Below are 21,286 nucleotides of genomic sequence, written 5' to 3'. Positions count from 1 at the left end.
TGATACCTGCTACAACATGAATGAACTTTGAGAACATTATCCTATGTGAAAGAAGTCAGTTATAAAAGATCATATATTGCATAATTTCATTCATATGAAATGTCCAGGACAGGAAAATGTGTAGAGATAGAAAGTAGATTAGTAGTTGTAAGGGGCTGGGGGAAGAGGAGACTTGGAGTGAAAGGGGAGTGACTACTGATGGGTGCAGAGTTCCTTTTTTGGGTGATGAAAATGTTCTAAAATTAGGTTGTGGTAGATGGTTGCATAGCCTTGTGAATATATTTTAAGACATTGAATTGTATACTTAAAATAGGTAAATTATGGTATATCATTTGTATCTTAATAAGGCTTTTTAAAAAAGAAAGGAAAAAGCTCCCAAACAGATCTTGAATGTAGACTTTCTAGTCAGATTCCTCAACATAGGTTTCTAAAATATAAAATGTATATTTGATCATTGCATTGGTTTAGCGTAGCATTATATTGTACAACCAAGTCTGCAAGCCTGTTTGAACAAGTTGGAGACCACTGAAAATTCGGATGGGCATGTAATGACCTGAGTTGAACCTTGATCCAAAGGCATTCTAGTCTAACTAGTGGTACCACTGGATTTTTAAAGTTTGAACTTCACTACATATTAATGTTACTGTATACGATTACAAGTTTTTGGTGGACATATGTTTCTATTTCTCTTGGGTATATACCAAGTGTCAGTTCTTAGGAGTTAGGCTTTCTGTTCCTTATTTAAGATAGAAATGATGCTCTTCAACCAGCTCCCTTTTCCTACCAGACAAGTGGTATAGTATTGACTCGTGGTTAAAAGTGCAACCTCCTTAAGTGACCAACTACGCCTTGCACTGCTCGACATTTTTTTTCCAGTTTTTGCCTTTGCTGTTCAAGTATTGACTGAAACAGGCCTCTGTGCAGCTTACAAGGTGTTAGGTGTCGTCAGGGTGCAATGTTAGAGCTCTGGGCCACCCACTGTAACGGGTCGACTGTCTTTATGCAGGTGCAGGTGCAGAAGGGCAAGCTGGTGGATTAAGGAACAGAAGTACTTGCCTTAAAGGACCCAGAGGCTTAGCTCAAAACCAGCGCCCCTAGGACCTCCATCTCAACGACAAAATAAGTTGTCATTGTGCATTACAAGGCTCTGTCTTTTAGAGAAGTAATCTGTTTTCTGTGATAGACTATTTTGGGATGTGATATTGACGTATATATGTGTATATGTATACATATGAATATATAACTCATTTGGCAATTAAAAATGCTGCCTGTTAGTAATTGTAATAGTTTTAGATGGTTTGATGTACAGTGAAAAGGGTAAATTATTTTGAGTCAGGGAAATGGAGTTCAAATCTTAGCTCTGCCAGTTAAAAGTGTTGGACCTCCTCTGTCGACAGGCTAATCATTTTACCTGTCTTGTAGGATTTACCTGAGGGTTTCAATGGGGCAGTGTTTGCCAAAGTGACTTTATGAAATGGAAAGAGCCCTCACAGTCGTCTTGGTGGTATGTAGACTGTCTAATGTCCCCACTGAGACTGAAATCTCCTTGTTTTTGTAGCTCCCCAGGGATGACTGTGGACACTCAAGTCAGATTTGCTGATTTTTTGGCTGTTTGGGGGCCCTTTGATGGTTGGGGGGTTGGAGGTGGTCAAGGCACCTGTGCCTGACTCATCCCTAACGAGCCTGGGATACGGCATGGGTTGAGGGTATCTGAATGGCTTGTTCATTTAACAGCTCTCAACTGAATGCTACTTTGGTCTAGGTGCTTGGGATAAAGTGGTTTACCAGACTGACAAAGCTGCTCCCAGGAGCTTACATTCTAATGGAAAAAGAAGATCCAATAATCAATTAAATAAATAAATACATAATTTCAGAGAATTGAGAAAATAAATATAAAAATGAAGATAAAATAAAGATAAAAAGATAGAAATTAGGTATGGAGACTATATTCTCTTTTTATTTTGAACAATTTCAAATCTACAGAAAAGTTGAAAATGACTATTCAATTAACACCCATTTGCTCATTGCCTAAATGCAACAACTATTAACATTATGCCACACTTGCTCTCTCCCTCCTCTACGTGTGCACATCTTTGTATGTATGCATATACACGTACGTATATATGTGGTCCTTGGTGTTGAACCACTTAGGGTAAGTTATAGACATCATGAAACTATCTCTAAACAGTCCGGCAAATATTTCCCAAGAATAGGATACTACCTGTACCACCACAATGCCATTAGGACTCTCAAAAATTTTAATCGTATACAACAACATTAATACGGAGTGAAGTTCAAAACTTCCTCAACCACTGTTCCTGTCCGTCGGCACCCCCTAACTTTTTGTTTTTCTCGACAAAACAGAAGGTTGAGAAATAGTTATGGGATGATCTGGTAGGTGAGCCTTCTAGGCCTGGAGAACAGCAAGGCAAGAGGCCCTTTCAGAAGCCCAGGTGGCAGATATGCATACAGGTTTATATGCTGCCATCTGGTGTAACCACACTGCCATACACTTTTCTCAAAACCTCTCATCCACCTGTTCCTACACTGAATTCAAACTCTTATAAATGTGAAAACTTGAAACCGTCACACGGAAGCACTTCCTGTCAATCTGCAATCTAGGTTTGACCATCCAGGTGTGTTCAGGCAATTCCATGAATCTTTTCTTATTTTTTTTATCTCCTTACTTTATAAAAACAAGTGGAAAATGAAGCAATCAATGTTCCGAGACTAGAGTTAAGACCTGTAATCTCCATCAGTATAACGTAGTTAAGACCGGAATTGATACTAATAATGTCAAAAATGGTCAATCTTATTTTAAACCAAACAATTCCATGTTCCACTGAGAAGGAAGAGAAGAAACTTTAAGATCATATACACAATTATAGAACCGTTTCCTGAAAAAGTGAAGGGCAGTTAAGAATGACATACTACTTTTTCGCTCTTTTGGAAAGATGTACCATCTCATAGGGCCTACCACATGATTTTTCAGTTAAGATTTGGCATTTATGATTGGCCACTCCAGTAGGGGTAGTGCTTGGAACAGAAGAAAAGACATCAAAAGCATGGTCTTTTCTTAGCACTCCCTTCTGGAAAGCTGCCTTTTTTCCTTCCCCTCGGCCTCAGGTTTCATCCTCTACCTTTTGAAGACCAACTCCTCGCTAGAGTCGCGCCAGGTGAAAGAGGCCTTCTGCCGATAGCTGAAGTCAAGTTCTGGTTTAAGCCAGAAGAGGCAAGAGAGGGTTTATATCGTTCACAGTCTGGCTCATGCAGATAGGGGTCAGGGAGGAATTTGGGATCAAAACCGTGGGTACAAAGAAGGTATGGATCGATGTGGGTGATTCCCAATGCTCTCAGATTCCTGCAACAGCGCAAGGTCACAAGGCAGCATTTGCCCAGTCCAGACCAGCATCTCCCATCACCGCCTGCTGTCGTCCTTGAAGATGAGAATACAAATAATGTGAAGAGCTAAATTCGGAAGCACAATTCGTGGCTCAAAGCACAGTTGCATTGGTGGTTAAGGCCAGTGAGTGGCAGCCTGAAGGAGCCACCCTCAGCTGGACTCCGCTCTGAGCAGCCTTACAGACTGGGCAGTAGCAATCCGCCTCTATGTCAGCCCCCTTCTCTGTGGCTCCTGTGGGGAGGCTGGGCGCTGAAATGGCCCTTTGGACAGGGTGTCATCCAGCTCCGTCAGCCTGCTGTGCTCTGAATCTATTGCTCTTTCTCTTAGGATCAACTGAGGAACGGGAATACCCCTCCCCTTCTTACTCATGGCTGGAAATTCTTACTACTCGCATTTGTTTTTGTGGCACTTGAGCTATACAAGGTGAGAGACAAAGGTTTTGAGTCATACAGACCTAAACGGCAGAGATAGTTAATACTCATAAACATCCACGTGCATGTCCCATCCCCCCGGGTCAGTCCCTATCCATGGGCAGAGCCAGGGGACTCATCCTGGTTAGTGAGCGATGGCTGTGAGCATTCCTCTTCCTCTTCTCTATAGGCCTGGAATCCAGGTCTTTCAGATACTAGAAACCTCACCGTCAGCCTGGGTCCCTGGGGACTGTGACGATTACTGCAGGAAGCAACCTGAGTTAGGCACGTAGGGTAAGTAAAAATTACTGTTTTGGTGCACTAAACTGTTAGCATGTCAGATTTTACGACTAATGCAGGGCTTACAACCTCATCTTGGCTCTGCCATTTGTTATTTTTGGCCTCCATTTTCTCCTCTGTAAAGTGGGGATAATATTACCTACTGCAGAGACTGTCTGGTATACGTGTCTGCCCTGCATCCATTCCAACTGGGCAATGTCCCTCCCACTCTGTGAGAGTCTTGTGGAACTGCCAATTCAGGCCAGCCAACTAGAGGGCTACATTCTCTTGGATACACAGACTGGGCCAAGGGGTAGGCAAGGGACCCCAAAATGAGTCTACTTTGAGGACAGGCTTGGATAAGACAGGGTCTCTTTCTGTGTGAGCCTGGAGCTGTGAGATGCCATTTCCCACTCAGAGAAGAAAGCAGATACTGAGCAGAAAGTGGATACTGAGAAATTCCATCTAGCCCTGAACTTTTCAATACGTCATCCAGTCAGTCAATCAATCAATCAATCAATCTCTTTCTCTCCTCTTTTCCCTTAAGGTAGTCTGAGTTGAGCTTTAGTCACTTGCAACTGAAAGAGTCCTGATCAATGTCCCTACCTTGGAGAGTTATCACAAGGATTAAATATACAGTACCTTAAAGGGCCTGCCATATTACAAGCGCTCCAAACATGATTGCTGTCATGACTGAGGTTGGTTGCTAGGGGGCTCCGGTCACGAGCACATTATCTTGCTTATTCCTTATTCTCGGTCCTCTAGGCAGCCTGCAGAACTGATGAACTCATGAACTGAGATCACATGAATTTGGGCCCCATAGAATTGTTTCCACCTGGTCACTCATAGTTGCTGTGCCCTTTGCTGCCTTTGAGGGACATGATAAGCTGCTATGTGAAAACCGTTATTGCATATGTTATAGGGACATTTTCTATGGCTTCACTCAGGGTCCTACCTAAAAAGATGCCGTAAGAAATTTTTCTCAGACTCATGTGGGAAGGAAAACTTGACATCCCCCAAGGTTGTCCTTCTCCAGTTTTTTCACTCTTATCATCAGAGAAGACTGAACTCATACTCCCAGGGGTTGGAGACATAACCCTAAGCAAAGTGAGCACAATTTCTTTTGTTTTATGTTAAAAATTCATGTGACTTTTGTATTCTTCTCCACTAGACATCCATGTTTATCTTTATGGTAGTTGTAAATCTTGTAGCAGGTTACTGTGATTGCCTCCAATGCTGACATGAAATTTATGGCTCCTCTTTAATAATGATGGCCAAAGTAGATAGGCTACAACCTATATCCTTGTCTTAATCTTCTAATTGCTGTACAATTTCTCTGGTTCTGATTTTAGTTTATTTATAGCCTTCTATTTTATGGTATATTTTCTTGTGAATTGCCTCAACTACTTTGTGGATATAAATGGGTTATGAATAAGTAAAAGCATTTTATAAACATAAAAAAAGAACTGACAAGCTTGAAATGATACCATATGAGGACACAGGATGTATACTTGGTTTCCTACAAATAGACATCTTACCCCCAACCTCAGCCGAACTGAACAATACATTGAACAAAAAGAAGGTGTTTAAAATTTTAACAGAAACAGCACAAAACCCAGCATAGCTAACATTCTTGTTATCCACAGAAAATCAAAAGTCCTAATTTGAAGAGAATACATTAATACCGATTTTGGTGGACAGATGTTGGAATCAGCATTTGAAAGAGCGTGTCTATTTGCTTCCTCTTTTTACCAAAGGCAATAAAGAAAAATATTTTAACAGAAGTGCTCATTGTATTTTCAACTTCACACATTGGGACAGAAACTGTGCGATAGCCATATCTTTAGGACATAGATCCAAAACTAAGTTAGCCAGTCTTTTAGACACCCTTAGAAGAACTGAGAGGCTCAAAAATGCAGCATGAGGGCTACAGATCTAATGCCTATTAATTTCCCTGTCTCCCCTCCTGAACAACAGTCTACATGAGGACTGGACCTTGTCTGCACAATTTCCTGGCGTATTCCCAGGGCCTACAATGGCACTTCCCACAGGAGACACCCAGTAACTACTTGTGGAATGAGTCATGACTATCTCCCCTCTTCCTGTGAGAGGAAATTTGTGTACTGAAGGCCAAGCCATTGCTGGCTCCATTTCTTCTGCTATCATCTCTTCTTCACCAATTAAATTCTGTATCATTACTTAAGGGAAGAGTTCTTAAAATGGGATGGGGTTCAGAAGGTCCCTGAACCCACTGAAAATGTATGTAAAGAGTTGTATGTTGGGTACATGTTTGGACAAGAGCATCCATAGTTTTCAGGAGAGTTTCAAAAGTACTTCTGACTTTGAAGATGTCAAGGACAGTTGATGTTAGGGATTAGTCATTTAGTACACGCTCAGTTAATGTGCATAGTACATGCTCAATTAATGTGTGTATAGTCTAACGGTTGAGATTTTGTGTTTCCCAGTCAGAAACAGCTGAGTCAGCTGTGCGATCTGACCTAAGAATTTAATCCCTTTAAATTCTCTTAATTTCTTCACCTGTGAAACGGGAATAATAATATCTAACAGAATATTGTGAGGATTAAATGAGGTAACATAAAGAATGCTAGACCCATGGCAAGCACTAAGTTATTAGAGCTATTGCTTTTGCTAGTCAATCAATTAAATTGTATTTCAGAGACTTATTATCACATACTCATGAGGACTGATTCTCATGATATCAATTTTTGTTCTCCAGAATGAAACAAAATATATAAACAACTTTAAAAATATTATTCTAGTTTCATGCACCATGGAATGATTTTGGAATGTCATGGAGACAAATACAAAGGGAAAACAAGGGCAGGGATTCATCCGTCTTGCCCAGGTTGAGAGAGGAAGTCAAGGTGGCCAAAAGGGGAATCAGGGCTTTGTTAGGAACGTTTCCAGTTTCTTCTTCTTTCCCTCCCACCCTCATCTCTATCACTGTACACATGCACACGTACACACCAACACACTTTCAGAAATATCATCTCCTGGGAGTTAGTTTACATCTTATGAGTCTTTCTTTAAAATATAGTTCTGGATTCAGCCTCTCTCTAACTCCCCTAATTTAACTTTTGAACAGAATGTCATCAAAGGAAGAATACCAAAAGCGTCAAGTTTGATACCACTTATTTTTTTTTTCAAATTCTTTGAATGACTGCTTTTTTCCCCTAGTTCCCATTGTGTCCAAGAATAATTTTTTAAAAGATTTCTGGCTTAACCAATAAAAATCAACACCTGTTCGTGTCACTGAGGTTACCAACTGTGGTCTACGTGCTTGTGTGATTGCTCAAATCGTGGTCCAAGTTTTTGTTTCCTTTGAAAATCTCCTGTAACACTTGTGAGACAAAAACAAGTAAGATAGAAAGTCTTCTTTAGTCTTAAGAATGAAAATAAGGTAGAGTGGAGTGAAGCTTCTAGATTTTTTAATGTGTGCATGTTTTTTTTAAAAGCGAAGTTGGAGATAAGGTGGTACAAAGTTATAATTGGACTTAAAATGTTGTGCTACAAAGCCACGTTGGAGCCCATCTATTCCAAACCCTTAATATTTCAAAACAGAAAATGAAAATCCAGAGATAATGTGAGACTTGGTCAAACTCACATGACTGTTTCTCCCTCTCCCATCATGGCTAGTGGCAGGCCTAGGATGTGATAGCCTCATAGGTTGACTATGTAGTGGCTGCTTCATAATTAATTAATAGAAATCAGCAAATTTGTTTCCAGCCCATTTTCTGGCCCTTAGACCTTTATCACCTTCTAGGGGGCTCATCTTTTGCATCACTTATTTCCTGAGGGACTTTATACTCACCTGGTTGAGACAACGTATTATCACCAAGCTAATGATTGATTGAGAACAGCATTTCCAAAAGTGCTTGTTCTATGAGGCATTACTTAGTATTCTCTGGGGGAAAAGAGTTGACGTTTGAATGAATTTTGAAAATGCTGTACTGAATAAATATATATAACTATAACCTGCAAGCCTTTTCAGAAGTTTTAATATGCTAACGTGCATCATGTGTGTCTAGGAGTGGGGTAAATATATCATGTTTTCAGAGCTTACTTGACATGGAACATTCTTGCATCTCTCCTGAATCCAGCATCGGAGAATGAGTGAGGCTTAAGTATTATCCTTCCAGAGATATTTAGACTTTCCTAAGGGACTCTTATCACTTATTTTTTGCTGAGCTCCTTATTTCTGTATCTTAGGATGTAAGACCTTTAAGGGAGGGAAAATGTCCTTCATCTCTAAGTCACCAACACTTAACGCAATACCATGCACAGATCCTGGTACATAGAACAAATAGCACGAGATCCATCTAATGATTGCTCAATGAATAAACAAAAACAATTTCAAGCCCCATACAGCTTACTTTCTGGAGGTAGAATTTGAGCCATCAATGACAAGCAACCACATCACCCATGTTATTCTTCATTCTTTTTGATCATCTATTCCACAGTTCTGGGGCAAGACTTATTAAGAAAAATTAATAAGGAAAATTATTAAGAAAAAATATTGTATTTTCACATCCATTCCCCTCCTTTGCTCACTAAAGAAAAGCTAAAGTTTACTAGCTTTTGTGAGGTAGAATCAGGGCAATAGGCCTAGAAAAACAGAGCTGGAAAAGAAAAAATGGGAAAATTACATGGAAATTTAGTAGAGAAGGATAGAAATGGAAGGAAAGAGGGTGTCATGTGAGACGAGAACCAGAAGAGTCTGGTGGCTGGGAGATTTCTTGGTTGGCGGGCAGAAAGGAAAGATTTGGTCTAAGGAAGGGAAGCAGTTGTCTTTGGATGTATGGTGAGGGTGGCATAAATGGGAAGAAGGACTTTTAAGATATTTTCTGTATAACACATACCCACACCCAGTCACACTTTCTGCTTTGGAAGTTTCATGAAGGGCAAAATAAAATCTGGAAATGTTTTTGTATATATTTTTATTCCCCTCTTGGACTTTCCTCTAGAGATTGGGCAATGGGAGACCTAATCATATTAGGGTTACACTAACAAAAGGACAGAGACATGAGAGGAAAACAGGAACCTATCAAGCTTTCCATTTCTCAGGAGATGGGGGACATCTTCACTTGTGAAACAACTATACACAGTTCTCATTATGCACCCCCACTTTATACCTCCCCAGTTGCTTACAAAAACAGAAGAACGTGATTGTCCTTATTAAATCTTATTCTCTTAGTTGGTTTTATCCATATACGTACAAAATCATGAAAGGTAACGGAAAGCTATTTTACAGTGTACATATATCTATACGCCATAAAAATAGATTTATGTGAAAGAGAAAGTATTAACAATCCTAATGATTTCATTATCACCATAAGAAACCTCAACCGTGGACAGCTTTCTTTGGAACAAAAGATCTAGCACCACAGAGTACATTTACTAAGTCCCATGGAGGGATTTTATACAGTTCTGAATCATCTTAGGTCAACACATACTTTTGATGGTAAACTTCTCATGACATCACTATCCTTGATGCAAATATGGCCACCACGTTTACCCAGGCAAGTATGAGTTCCCAAAGCACTGAGATGGCAAGAAAGCTTTCTCTGTACCTACTTCTGGCTTGGGTTACCTAAAGCTGCCTAGGTAACCTGCTACCGAGAGCTTTCACCCACCTCTGAAAACACATCTGGCTTTAGTCTTTATTACATGAGTTCATTTGTTTAACAAAGAGTTCCTGGCAGTTGCTAGGCTCAGTAGGAAGAAGGGGAATAAGGTGGGAAGAACAAGGCACCAAGTTTAATTTGGTTCACCTAACATTTGTTGAGCAACTATTATGTACCAAGAGATGATGATACAAATACAAATAAGATGAGGGTCCTACCCTACAGAGAGGGAAAAGAAAGGAGAAGGGTAAAACGGGTTAAAAGGGAGAGACAAATGAGAAAAGGGAGAGAGGAGGAGATGAGATAGAGGCAGAGGAAGGTAAGGTACAGAAAGATAAAGAGAAGCACACAGAAAGGGAGTGCTAAGTTAAAGGCAGAGAAATGACAGAGGAAAAGGAAGAAAATGATGAAAACGAGACAAAAAAAAGAAAAAAGAGCCAGAAATGATCCAAGAAAAGTCAAGACAAAGAGAATGTGGGGTTTGTAGGGCTCTAGTTTTACATCTTCTAAAGAGGTTCACTGACAAAGAAACTTGCCCCATTTTCCATGTTCTTAACTTGTATGAATAGAAAGTGGGAGAAAATTGTACTTTTAGAGTTACAGGGTGTGTAGACAGATTTAGAAGGTTTATACAGCGAGTCAGTAAACTAAACTAAAAGGTCCTTGCAGGTTTTGCTTTTGGAAACCTTTTCTGGGGGAAAAAGCCCCCCAAATCCCCCAAAACTAGATTCACTGTAAACATGTAACAAAAAAGGGCAGTGGGTGTTTCCCTTCTTTTTCACGCAATTTACACGTGCCTTTTGCTCTCCGGGAAGGAAAGCATTTCTCTGTTACCAGTTGAGGCAATTCATCATATTCAGCAAGGTCACGGTGGTTGTAACTACTCATTACGATGTCTCCTTGAGACAAGAAAGGGTGAAAATGGTAGTTTAGGGCAGAAAAAATGGTCTACTGTTTATATTTGGTGCATCGTATTACTCAGTGGATTTTTTTTTTTTAATTTGAGAAAAAATGTTGGTGCGTTTCAAATACGTGGTTGAGAGTGGAGTATACCCAGATGTTTGCTGAACTAGAGAGCGGCTCTCTAATCCTGAATCCCTTGGGCAGGTGTTACTTGAAAGCATCCCAACTGATAAACTACAGACAGCTGACACTTGGTCATCACCTGAGAGATGGAGATGGAGGTGATGGGAAATTCCATCAATCATGCTATGATAAGCACTTAAGACTCTCTCAGGGTGAGAGCAGATTGGCGGCCCAGATCTGTCATCCCATCTCTTTCCAGGGTGTTACCAAATCTATGGAGGGAGAGAACTGTGTCTTTTGTCTAGCTGTGCTCAATAGCCATCACGCTGGTGGGATTTGGTGTTGGGGGAATTCTGTGTGCTGGGAGCTGGAGAGAGGCCACCAATTCATTCCACATATATTATGTCCCCAGGAAACACAGCATAATTGAGGACAATTTTCCACCATGAATTGCATCATTAGCTAACACAGGGAAAGTGAAATGCTGTTAACTTTCTTTTTTCTTCTGACAAGCTGATGAGCTGAAGAAAATAGAAAAGTTTAATGTAATTTTTTCCCAAGGATATATGTTGAAAATCAGAATCAAAACACTTTTACACGGTAATAGAAATCCCGCATTTTAATACATTGCCATGCACATAAGGAATCAAGTAATGCTGAATACAAAATAGTCAAATATACAAAATGATAAAGCAGATTTTCAAGACTGATAGAGATCATGCTCACAGATACAAGGGGGCAAAAATCTGTACAGTTTCATTTCTATCAATTTAAAAAGAAACATGCCCCTCCCCCGAAAGTCTTTTTGAGCACAACCCAAAACGCAAGGAAACATTAAAAGAAAATGTAAAGGAGACCCAAAGGGAATTGGCAAGTTGATAGCTGCTTAAGATATGGAAATTGGTAGTTCAAAATTGTGGTGTGCAATAATTCTTATGTTTAGAGAAAAAAGTTTCTGAACATTGTATGCCCTGGGGACACAGGGAACTAAAATGAACATCCAACAGAAAAGGCACCTTATTTTACTACATAACCAGCTTGCGTCCTCCTTAAGTCTAGTCTTGGGAATTTTTCTAGGGTGCATAGAGAAAAACCCCACAGTTGTGGGCAATATATAAGGAAAATACTTATTTAATTAACCACTATTAGGGGATTAAGAGGTTTCAGACTGCTGGTTTAACTGCTCACTTAAGGAAGCTATAAAAATGTCTACCCTCTACACAGGCCTTTGTGTTATGAAGTGTGCTTCTAGAGCCATGTTTGTTAGTGTTTGTAAAACAGTGAACCATTTTTGTTCTTGGTCAGATTTTTTCCCCTCATATGCAATCAAGAGCACTGGTTATATATTCAGTTCACATTGTGTGATTTTTCTTCCTCTTTCTTTCCAGCACAAAGACCAATGTACAGAAGCTCATAAAGAAGTTCAATGTGGCTCTCTGCTTCCTGTGGCCCTCAATTTGTCAACTTCATTGGTCTTCTTCAACCCGGGGATTGGCAATCTTCACCTGCACTAAGCCCAGCCCAAACCTCTCTCTCTCAGATTGGTCACACTGCTCTAAACCTTTGCAAGGTGGAGATAAATGGACACCCTAGCCATGGGCTCTTCAGACCAGCCCCCAGGTATTGTGTGTACATACAAAGTGTTTGAGTTACCTTCACCTTTTCTATAAGTTGTACAAAAACAACTACTTAAGTTCCTTCCTTAGCATCATTCCCTCAAATAAAGTAATTTTGTACCCCCCACAAAAGGTTGATTGATACTTTATCATTTTACTTTTTAAAATCCCAGAATGAACTTTCAGTAATAATAGCTATAGGTGGTACAGGACAGCTTCTCTGCTTAGCTCGTTTTGGCCTCCAAACAACCCTGTCTGCTAAGACAGAACAGGTAGCATCCCAAACATATGAGCAGAGGCCCAGAGAGATGGGCAATTTCTCTTGAGTTCAAGTGTTCTTGAATTCAAAACATCTTCCCCTTTATCAGAGCAGTGCCGGTCTCCACAGAGCCCTAAGAATAACTCAAGTACAGAAACCACAACAGATCAATATTTTCTCCTCAGGTACTTTTGACTGCTAATACGTAATTGTGTTACGATACTGATATTTTCTAAAATTTTGTGTACAGCTATTTAATTTGGTGCCTAATGATATTAAATAGTCGGATTAACTGGACCTACAGCAAGTATGATGTAGTGACACGAGAGTTTTAGCGGAATTCGTTTCAAAACATTTGTGCTGGTTTGGCTTTTCAGCGGACTAGTTGCTTCTGTGCCAATCACAACTGAGACTTACAGGGCAAAGTCAAGAACCTGGCATTATTCAGCTCTCTGTAATGTGAACGTTCACTAGCTAAACAGAAGTCTCCTCAAACATGGCCTTGTAAGGGTAGCATTTTTCTACTGGTGAAGGAAATGTAGTGGTGGAGGAATCATTCAGAGCCCCAGAGAGGCTTCCAGTTTCCTTTGAGTGAATTTCAGCAAGTGGAATCCTGACTACCCCAAGTGGGGGTCAGCACTCACTGAAGAGGCTACTGCTTCTAGAAAGAGAAGGGTGATGTGAGGTGAGAGTGGAATTATAATGAAAAAGACAAAGGTTCCAGTGTTCAAATATGAATTACTCCCCCTGCCCCCCCATTTCTCTTTAAATTTTCCACCTATAAACAGGGGCCTTTTGATGTGAAAGTGAACCTGGTTATGTACTTCAAAACCTCTGCAGCTGGTATGCAGGGAAACATTTCTGGTCTCCTCTCAAATGCATCAAACGGGAACTAGGTATAGGCATTGTCAAAAGCTGCAACAGAGTTAGCGGGTAGCTCCCAATGCAAACACATGAATGTAGTTGACTGTGTTAACAAAAACATACTGAAAATACATATAAAGAATTAGAATTGATCTAGGGAATCATATCATCAAGGACCAAGGTGGTACTCAATTCAAATCACATTACTGGAATTATGCTTGAATAGGGAGTCTATTCAGAGCTCCAAAAGGTGTCTTTATGATGTTTGTGCTATTTGAGAGGGAGGCCAGGCTGACCTCTGGGGAGATGGGAGAAGACCAGCGTCAGCTTGTGGAATGGAACAGGGGCAACCACCAAGGCGTTTAATGGCCAGTGATTTTTCTTCAAGGTTATGTCACAAAATCAGTTCCCCCACCCTGAGAGAAGTAATGATCTAAATATTAAGAGTCTCATTTTAGAATTTTCTTGGAGTAAAGCATTTGAGTACATTTTCAGAGAAAATGGGGGTCGGTGGTGGTGAATAGATATGACCGCACAAAACAGGTCTGTGTGCTCTGGCACGTCAGCCCAGCTTAGAATTCCACGTGTAGTAGCTGCGTGTGTGCTGATATGCCAGGGCCACGTGAAAGCAGCCTGTTTATTTCCTTTGATCCAGATGATTGAAATTTAAAAGGCTATAAACAATGCAGAAGACAACCAGCAGGGTCTTCGGTGCCTTAAAGATTTCAGGTGTTAGTATCTCCTATGTTGGCTTAATTTAAGTCTCCTTGTTTATGTCAGACGGCTGTTTCTATCACTGCACTTCAGGCAAAAAGGCCTGGGTTTAAGAGCCTTTCTAAGGCTCTGTAAATGTCTGAGGTTTGGAAAACAACAACAGCAAAACAAGCAATGAAACCCCTGAACCATTGGCTCCCAAATATGAAAAGGATATTATATAATCAGAATTAATGTTTAAGTATCTGTAACAATGTCAGGCAGTCACCTGCAATTCAATGCAAGTCATACGGTTCCCTTGAAATTTTATGAGGTGTATGTTGTTGGTGCCTTCGAGTGCTTGATACAATTGCGGAAGGAGGCTCTGAAGTAAGAATACTGGGAGCTCTGCAAGGTTTGAAGACAGCCCTACGTGGAATGGAAGCTTCAGATTTACAAGGCCTTCTATACCCCTTTTCTGCTGTGCTGTGGAAGTAATTTCTCAGTCAGTGCTGCCGACCAGGAGGTCTAAAACTAGCCCCATACTCAAAGGCACATCTCCTCTATATTTGTCACGGGCCGATTTTCACTCTAAAAATGTTAGATCGTAGTGCTTGCCCCACTTTCCCAGAATTTTCCCTGCAGGGCCAAGATGATAGGCAGAAGAAAACCAGGATACCATCCTCCCAAATGAGAATCTCCAGGGAAGGCTCTACTTTGTTCTTTTTGAGGGCTGGTGTAACCTCCCTGGGCACTTGGCTAATTTTTCCTCAAGCTTCCCACAGGTGGTTCGCCTTCAAAAGAAGGCTCCCTGTCTCCTTACTAGAGTTATGTCACCAGAGCAAAATAATGGAAACACAGCTCCCTGACCTTGAAGCTGTGCTGTGGAGCCAGGAATCATCCACACTGATAAAGCAGAATTCATAAGATAGTTCTCTGGCTACAGGATTAGATGTACATCTAAGGAGACCAAGGGGCAGGACCCACTTGTCTTTGAAACCGAGTCCCCAGCTGTGCCCTGAGCGGCTGCATCTCCTGGGCTGTCCTCCATCCCGATCTCATGCCCCTTGTTTTGATTAGTGGCACTGGCCGGCCACCCCCTGGAGATGATAATCCCTGTCCCAGTGTTGTCTGGGCACCAAGCTTTCACCAAGATCAAACTTAAGAAGGAATTCTCAGTCAGTCCTGGGGAAAAAAGGTGATGACTATGTTTCGCTGTTTGACTTCTTTATAGAATACTTGAAATCTACACAAGGAGCTATGTGAAAAGAAGAAAGAGGTTAAAAGAAAAAAGAATACAAAACAACGCAAGAAAGTAAAGTGGAAGGGGTTGTGGGAGAGGTCAATAAAAACAGCCTTTAAGGCAGAAAGGAACTGATGTCATTTTCAAAGGTTAGGTTTTTAAAAAGAGACTACGGCAGCTTTAGGTCTAGTTGTCAAGTAACAAAATTACTCTACAGAACATAGAGGAAAAATATCACAAAGAATGAAGCTGCTAATGCACTGGAAGAGGAGGTTTTGGGAAAATGAAAGTGCTAAGGGGGTCTTGAAAACTTTTCTTCCGTGAGACTTTTATTGTTCCTATCCAAAATCAATTGTGTGACATTTGCAGACAAAGAAAGAATTTGCAAGTAACAAGGGGGTACATCCATTAGAGGTTTTAATCCTCCGTTTATATTCTCACATCAGGTTGATAACTCCTTTTCCCCTTGAAGTTTAAAAATGAGGCAGAATTCCCTCAGAATGAAGGACTATTAGCCTCTGGGCAACTGAGAAGTGACCCTGGAGGGGACCCGGGTTATTTCCCCGTAATCGGGAGGTGGAATCGACGCTGCGGTTACACACCTCACAGAGCCTGAGTAGGGAATTGAAGACGCCATTACCCACAAGAAAGCTGATAGGGTCTCCGTGCCCCTAGGTATGTCTTAAAACTACTCAAGTGATTTGATTTTTACCCTAGCAGAACCACCGATGCTCTGAGTATTTAAATTCACTTCTGGAGCTGGAACAAACTTATCCCCTTGGCAACCAAGAGAGTCTAATAATTATTCGTTTCTGTTTCTTCCCAAGACTGCCTTTCCTGTGCAAGTGAGGGGCCCAGCCTTCTAATAAAAAGATTCAGCACAGGTTCAAGTAAAAGGAAAAATAAATGCATCAACAGTTTACAGCCCTTAGACATCAAAGCATTTATCCCTTACCTCCCCATCTCCTGCTTCCTACTAAACAAAACTCACCACAGCTATCTCTGAGGTTCTGGGAGTAAAATGTCCTACACACATCTTGGCAAGAAGGTTCAGCACAGCAGGAAATAACCATGGGTCATTGTGGGTCAACACAGAACAAAGAATCCCAAGGCTGTGAAGGAAATTGTTTCTCCATTTTGCTGGTTTAGCTCATGGCTGCTCAGATTTTATGCCACCACGTTTCCAAAACTATGCCCCCAGATGATTTCAAACAGAGGTCGACAGTTTGGAAAACAGTAGTTCATATGCAAATATGTGGTACGTGCCAGGAATTAAGGCATTTTTAGAGAAGCCATCTTCAATGGGGCTCTTTCATTGTCTCCATCTTTGCCTTTTCCTATCTTCTTCTTTACCCATCATCTTTAAATAATTGTCCAGCACACTTTTGACTCAAAAAAAAAAAAAAAAAAAGCTAGGAAACTCTACTTATTTAATGGTTTGTAACATATCTTGCAAAAGCCAGAGTCAGTAAGGATGAACCACCACCATTTCATGAACATCTATCTGCACCACAAAGTATGTCCAGTTTTCCAAGGGTGTTAACAGTTGTTCTCAGAATGTCGCTGGCTAAACGAACTCATTCCCAGATAATATCTCAGCACCTGGCAGTAGTTCTTTCGAATTCATCAGGCTCGAATTTGTGTCCCTGGGACTAGTTATAGAATTGGGGCTTCAGAGAATCCAGCATGATGATGAATTGCTGTTTCTGCATAAAGGATGGGAATATAGGTGACCAGGGTGGATATCAAGCAACTGTAAGTTGCTTTGGGTAGCTCCTACCAGCTAAATCTGGGTGCTGGGAGGGTTGGCTGTACATGATGGGTGAAAATACATGGCCTGACGCTGTCCACTACCTCTTTCTCTGCTGTCCACTTCCTCAGGCAAGGGAACTGTGCATGTCCATTTCCCCACGTTGCTCTGGCAGGGGATGAATGCTGTCTGAATTCAGTTTTCATTGTGGAAAAGGTGAGGTGGGGATAGTGTTTGGGAGGAGGAGATATCATAAGGGCAGGGAGAGTCTACCTTGTACACTGTTGTTGCCTCAGCTCAATGCTTGGCACATAGCAGATACTCAATAAACACTTGCTGAATAAAGAAGAGAAGAAACGAAAGATTGGAGGGAGCTCTGGAATTGGAATTGAACCTCAGGAGATGGGCAGTGGAGACTGAGGTGTCCAGGGGTGTTGGCAGCCAGGGTTTGACTTCCTAATTCTGGATTTGTAAAGAATTACGGTCTGCTGAGGGCCTGATGGTGCCTATGCTGACCCATCAGAGAGCCAGATTTGGTGGCGACTGGAGCTTCTCTGAGTTCTCTCTTGGAAGCCCCCTTCTTTGGCACTACAGCCCGCAGGCTTGTGGTGAGTCATCCTGCTGGGTGATGCACCCGAATCACATTGGGATCTCTCTTTCCTTCCCTGTCAAGTTTCCAAATCTCAGGTGGGGTAGTTTTCTAATGGGCTGTGCATTTCCTGATACCCCCCAGGGGAGGCAAGATGTGGGGAGAACAGACAATGAGTGTGTGTCTGGTGACCCCCTAAAATGCCAAGCTTGCTTGGGCTGGCAGGCTCCCAGGGTTGTTACATGTATTTAAAGAAAAGTCTCCAATGTCTGCCGGTCTCAGGCTGGGACTGTGGGCACACAGAACATACTTGGCTGAGTTTTTGATTCAGTCAACTTTACATTTTCAGGAAAAAAATAATGCTAAAGCATGATGTAGGGTCAATCAATATGGACATTTCTCTAATTCCTAAAGACAAGCAATAACTGGGTTGACTGGTTTCCCAGGACTGTGCTTTGCTGTAAAACATAGTACAAAAAAATTAGTTATGGGTATAATCCCAGAAAGGATTAAAAAGGACTAGTAGGTTCTCTTCTGAGGAAGAAACCTAGTGTGGGGTTGGAACCTCTTGCTTCTCTAGACATGCAGGGGGTCACTTGCTGTTTTTTTCTCTTCAAAGAATTGTGATCAGAACTTGACCTAGAGAGGTTTCCAAAGTGTTAAAGGCAGACCACACCCTGGGAAACTGCGTTCTTCTGTCTTTACCATCAATGCACCTATGCTAAGATTAAAATATGGCCACACCCCCATTTTGGTTTTTTGGAAAGAACTGTTCTATAGAATGAGAGATTACATACATTGGCCAAATAGAAGCCTCCTGTGTTTGAGTGTATGTGCTCGTGGTAAGTTGTGCCCAGGTAAGAGGAAACTAGAGCTAAATGATCACCATTCCCCAGGCCCACCTTTACTTCCCTTTGCTGCTGTAAGAAATCCAGTTGTTCAGTAAAGTGTCAAGAGGTTAAGTCTAACAGTACTGTGGCCATATTTACCAATCTACCACAAACGACGGAGTATATGCTAGGAGTGGAGCCTCGTCTTGGGACAGTCTGAGCCAGAAATAGGACAAGATTTATAAGAAAGAAGAAAAGACTTGTTTTCTCACATGTACGGAACGTGCTGATTCGTTTCGGTATAGGGGGTTCTCATGTAAAGTGCTTAAGAGTTGGACAGAATACCTTTAGGTGTCATAACTAACACAATCGAGACATGTTTACATTCCTACCTGGGCATAATACTGTGAACACTTCCACTGAGATTGCAGAACTGCTGTAATTTTTTTTCTAACGCATCATGCTGTCTGCACACATAATAAAATAATCCAGTAGTTGCCATGCTAAAACGGGACTTCTAGTGAAGGGCACAGACAGCTCCCCAAAGGGAGCTTGAGTTATGCACAGTGATGAAAACTGGAAGCAGTTTTCCAGCTAATGGTCTGCCAATGACCACTTGGAGCAAGTTGGCACTGTATATTATGCACCTCATTTAAAAATCCATAGCAAACTAAGATTTTCCGAAGCCCATGATCTTGACTGAATGGGTGGTTTTTCAGTTAATCTGGTTAATCTGTCAATGCTCCAAGGATATCTTCTGGCAGTGCCATGAGTTAGTCTTTCTGTGAGGAACAGGCCATGTTCATATCGACTGGCAGGACAGCAGCTTGGAAGGCTAACTGCGTTTATGGAGAACCCTCAGTTGAGGCTGAAAAAGGAAAAAGAAGAAAACATGATGAGCTATTTCTGTATATTTCCATATACTGGTATGTAGCAATAATCCAATTCAAACAAACCTTAACATCCTTAGGTCAAAGAGAAGGCGCTATTGGAGGTAACGGTGACTCAACTTCAAGATGAACTTATGGTGGCTTGTATTCTTGGAACGTCCTTCCTTTTTTTTTTTTTTTTTTTTTTTTGCAGAGCGTGGAAGATATCCATCTCAGGGATAGGAGAAGTTGCACGAAAGGAAGGGGAAAACTGGATCCCTGGAACTGGCATTCAGCCCTATGACGGGGCTGTGGTTTGGGAAACCATGTCATACATTATGGGGTTTTGTGCATTTACTTGATCTGGAACGAGATCAGACTGGGAATGGTGTGGAATCATTTTGGGGTGAGGGTATAGTGGGGGGTTTCATTCGTCATTAAGAAACTTTCCCAGGATAAAACGTAGAAAAACATATTGGAAGCAGTATGGGTGGAGGTCCTGAGTTTGTTAGTTGAAAAGTCAGGTTGGCTGAGCAGGTTAGCGACTAGGTAGAGAAAGTCATTAAAATCTGAGCAGATTGAACTACTTGAATGGCAACCCTGCTTCTGACCTTGGGAATACTGGTACAGATATATTTGTCTAATTTTTCCAACTTTATTTTCTAAGTTCCTTTTATTTTATCTCAGTATTCCCTACAGATCCTTATACACAGGTCCTCATTAATTAGTTAATAAAAGAGCACAATTGAATATTTTGCTCAGAAAGATTATCAAGATGAGCTTTATTTAATACACAGAACTATTGGGCAATGGAGAGTAAGCAAGAGTTCTTGATGTTAAAAAACAAAAACAAAAAACTTACCTAGGTTTTAAAACTGGCTTTTTAAAACACGAGAGAATGCACAATTTATAAGCAAATGTTTCATTAAACTTACTATTTTTGAGATAATACAAAAACAAAAGTAAGGTGCTATTTAAGTGCATTCAATATACAATAATATACACTACTGATAAGGTTGTAATGAAAGTAGAATACTAATATATTGCTGATAGCATTGTAAACTGGAAAAATAATGTCTGTTTATTTAAAAACTATTAAAAATTCACATTCATTGACTCAGTGTTCCCATTCTTGGAGTGCATCCTAAAGAAATATTCTAAAAAAATGAAAGAAGCTATATGCACAAATATGCAACCCAGAGGTTATTTATCTTAGTGGAAAAATTAGAAGACAACCAGTTTCCTAGTGTTGAGAGCTTAGGTTAAGTAAATTATGGTACATTAACAAGATGGATGATTACATGGCCATTAAAGTAATAATTATGATGATTATGTAGCAACATGGTGAACAGTTATGATATACTACAATACAAAACTTACACATATGTATAGAAAAGAAATGTAAGGGAAGGTGAAGGCTTTAGGATTTTTATTATGGTTGTCATAATGTTTTACACAAGAACAACAAAAGTTAGGGTCACAGGGTGCAGCTTTGACCCATAAACATTGACTAACTAAAGCATCCACAGTTATTTTCATTCACTAATACTACTAAGAAAATAAATATTTATAATTTCATTAAGAAATAACAGTCCAGTATTATTAAAGGGGCTTAGAAACTGACACAAGTAAAAATCTTTTATCCAAGCCGACCTGTAAAAGCAAAGTACAGCTGGAATAACAGATTTCTAGGAATCTGATACCGTATACTATTACCCAGACTTTGCTAAAATCAGCTCTGGAAAATGTGTGAAAAGAATTATTAAGAATAACCTAAATTTAAAAAGTAAAATTGAAAAGTGAATAATGA

General features: G+C 40.6%; 1 protein-coding gene across 1 annotated transcript in view; it reads right to left on the bottom strand.

Annotated features, from left to right (window-relative positions):
* Positions 1–10,498: 10,498 nt before the first annotated feature.
* The window catches only part of SAMD12 (sterile alpha motif domain containing 12), a 412,832-nt gene continuing 402,044 nt past the window's right edge, over positions 10,499–21,286 (bottom strand). The window contains exon 5 of the mRNA XM_022555569.2: positions 10,499–19,475. Within this exon, the coding sequence (XP_022411277.1) occupies positions 19,453–19,475 (23 nt within the window). The 3' untranslated portion in view covers positions 10,499–19,452. The remainder of the gene's footprint in view (positions 19,476–21,286) is intronic.

The sequence above is a fragment of the Delphinapterus leucas genome, chromosome 17, assembly GCF_059928025.1.
Source record: "Delphinapterus leucas isolate spDelLeu-1000000601 "Yukka" chromosome 17, BTC_Dleu_Yukka2, whole genome shotgun sequence".
Taxonomy (NCBI): Eukaryota; Metazoa; Chordata; class Mammalia; order Artiodactyla; family Monodontidae; genus Delphinapterus; species Delphinapterus leucas.
This window is presented reverse-complemented; position numbering and strand designations above follow the sequence as displayed.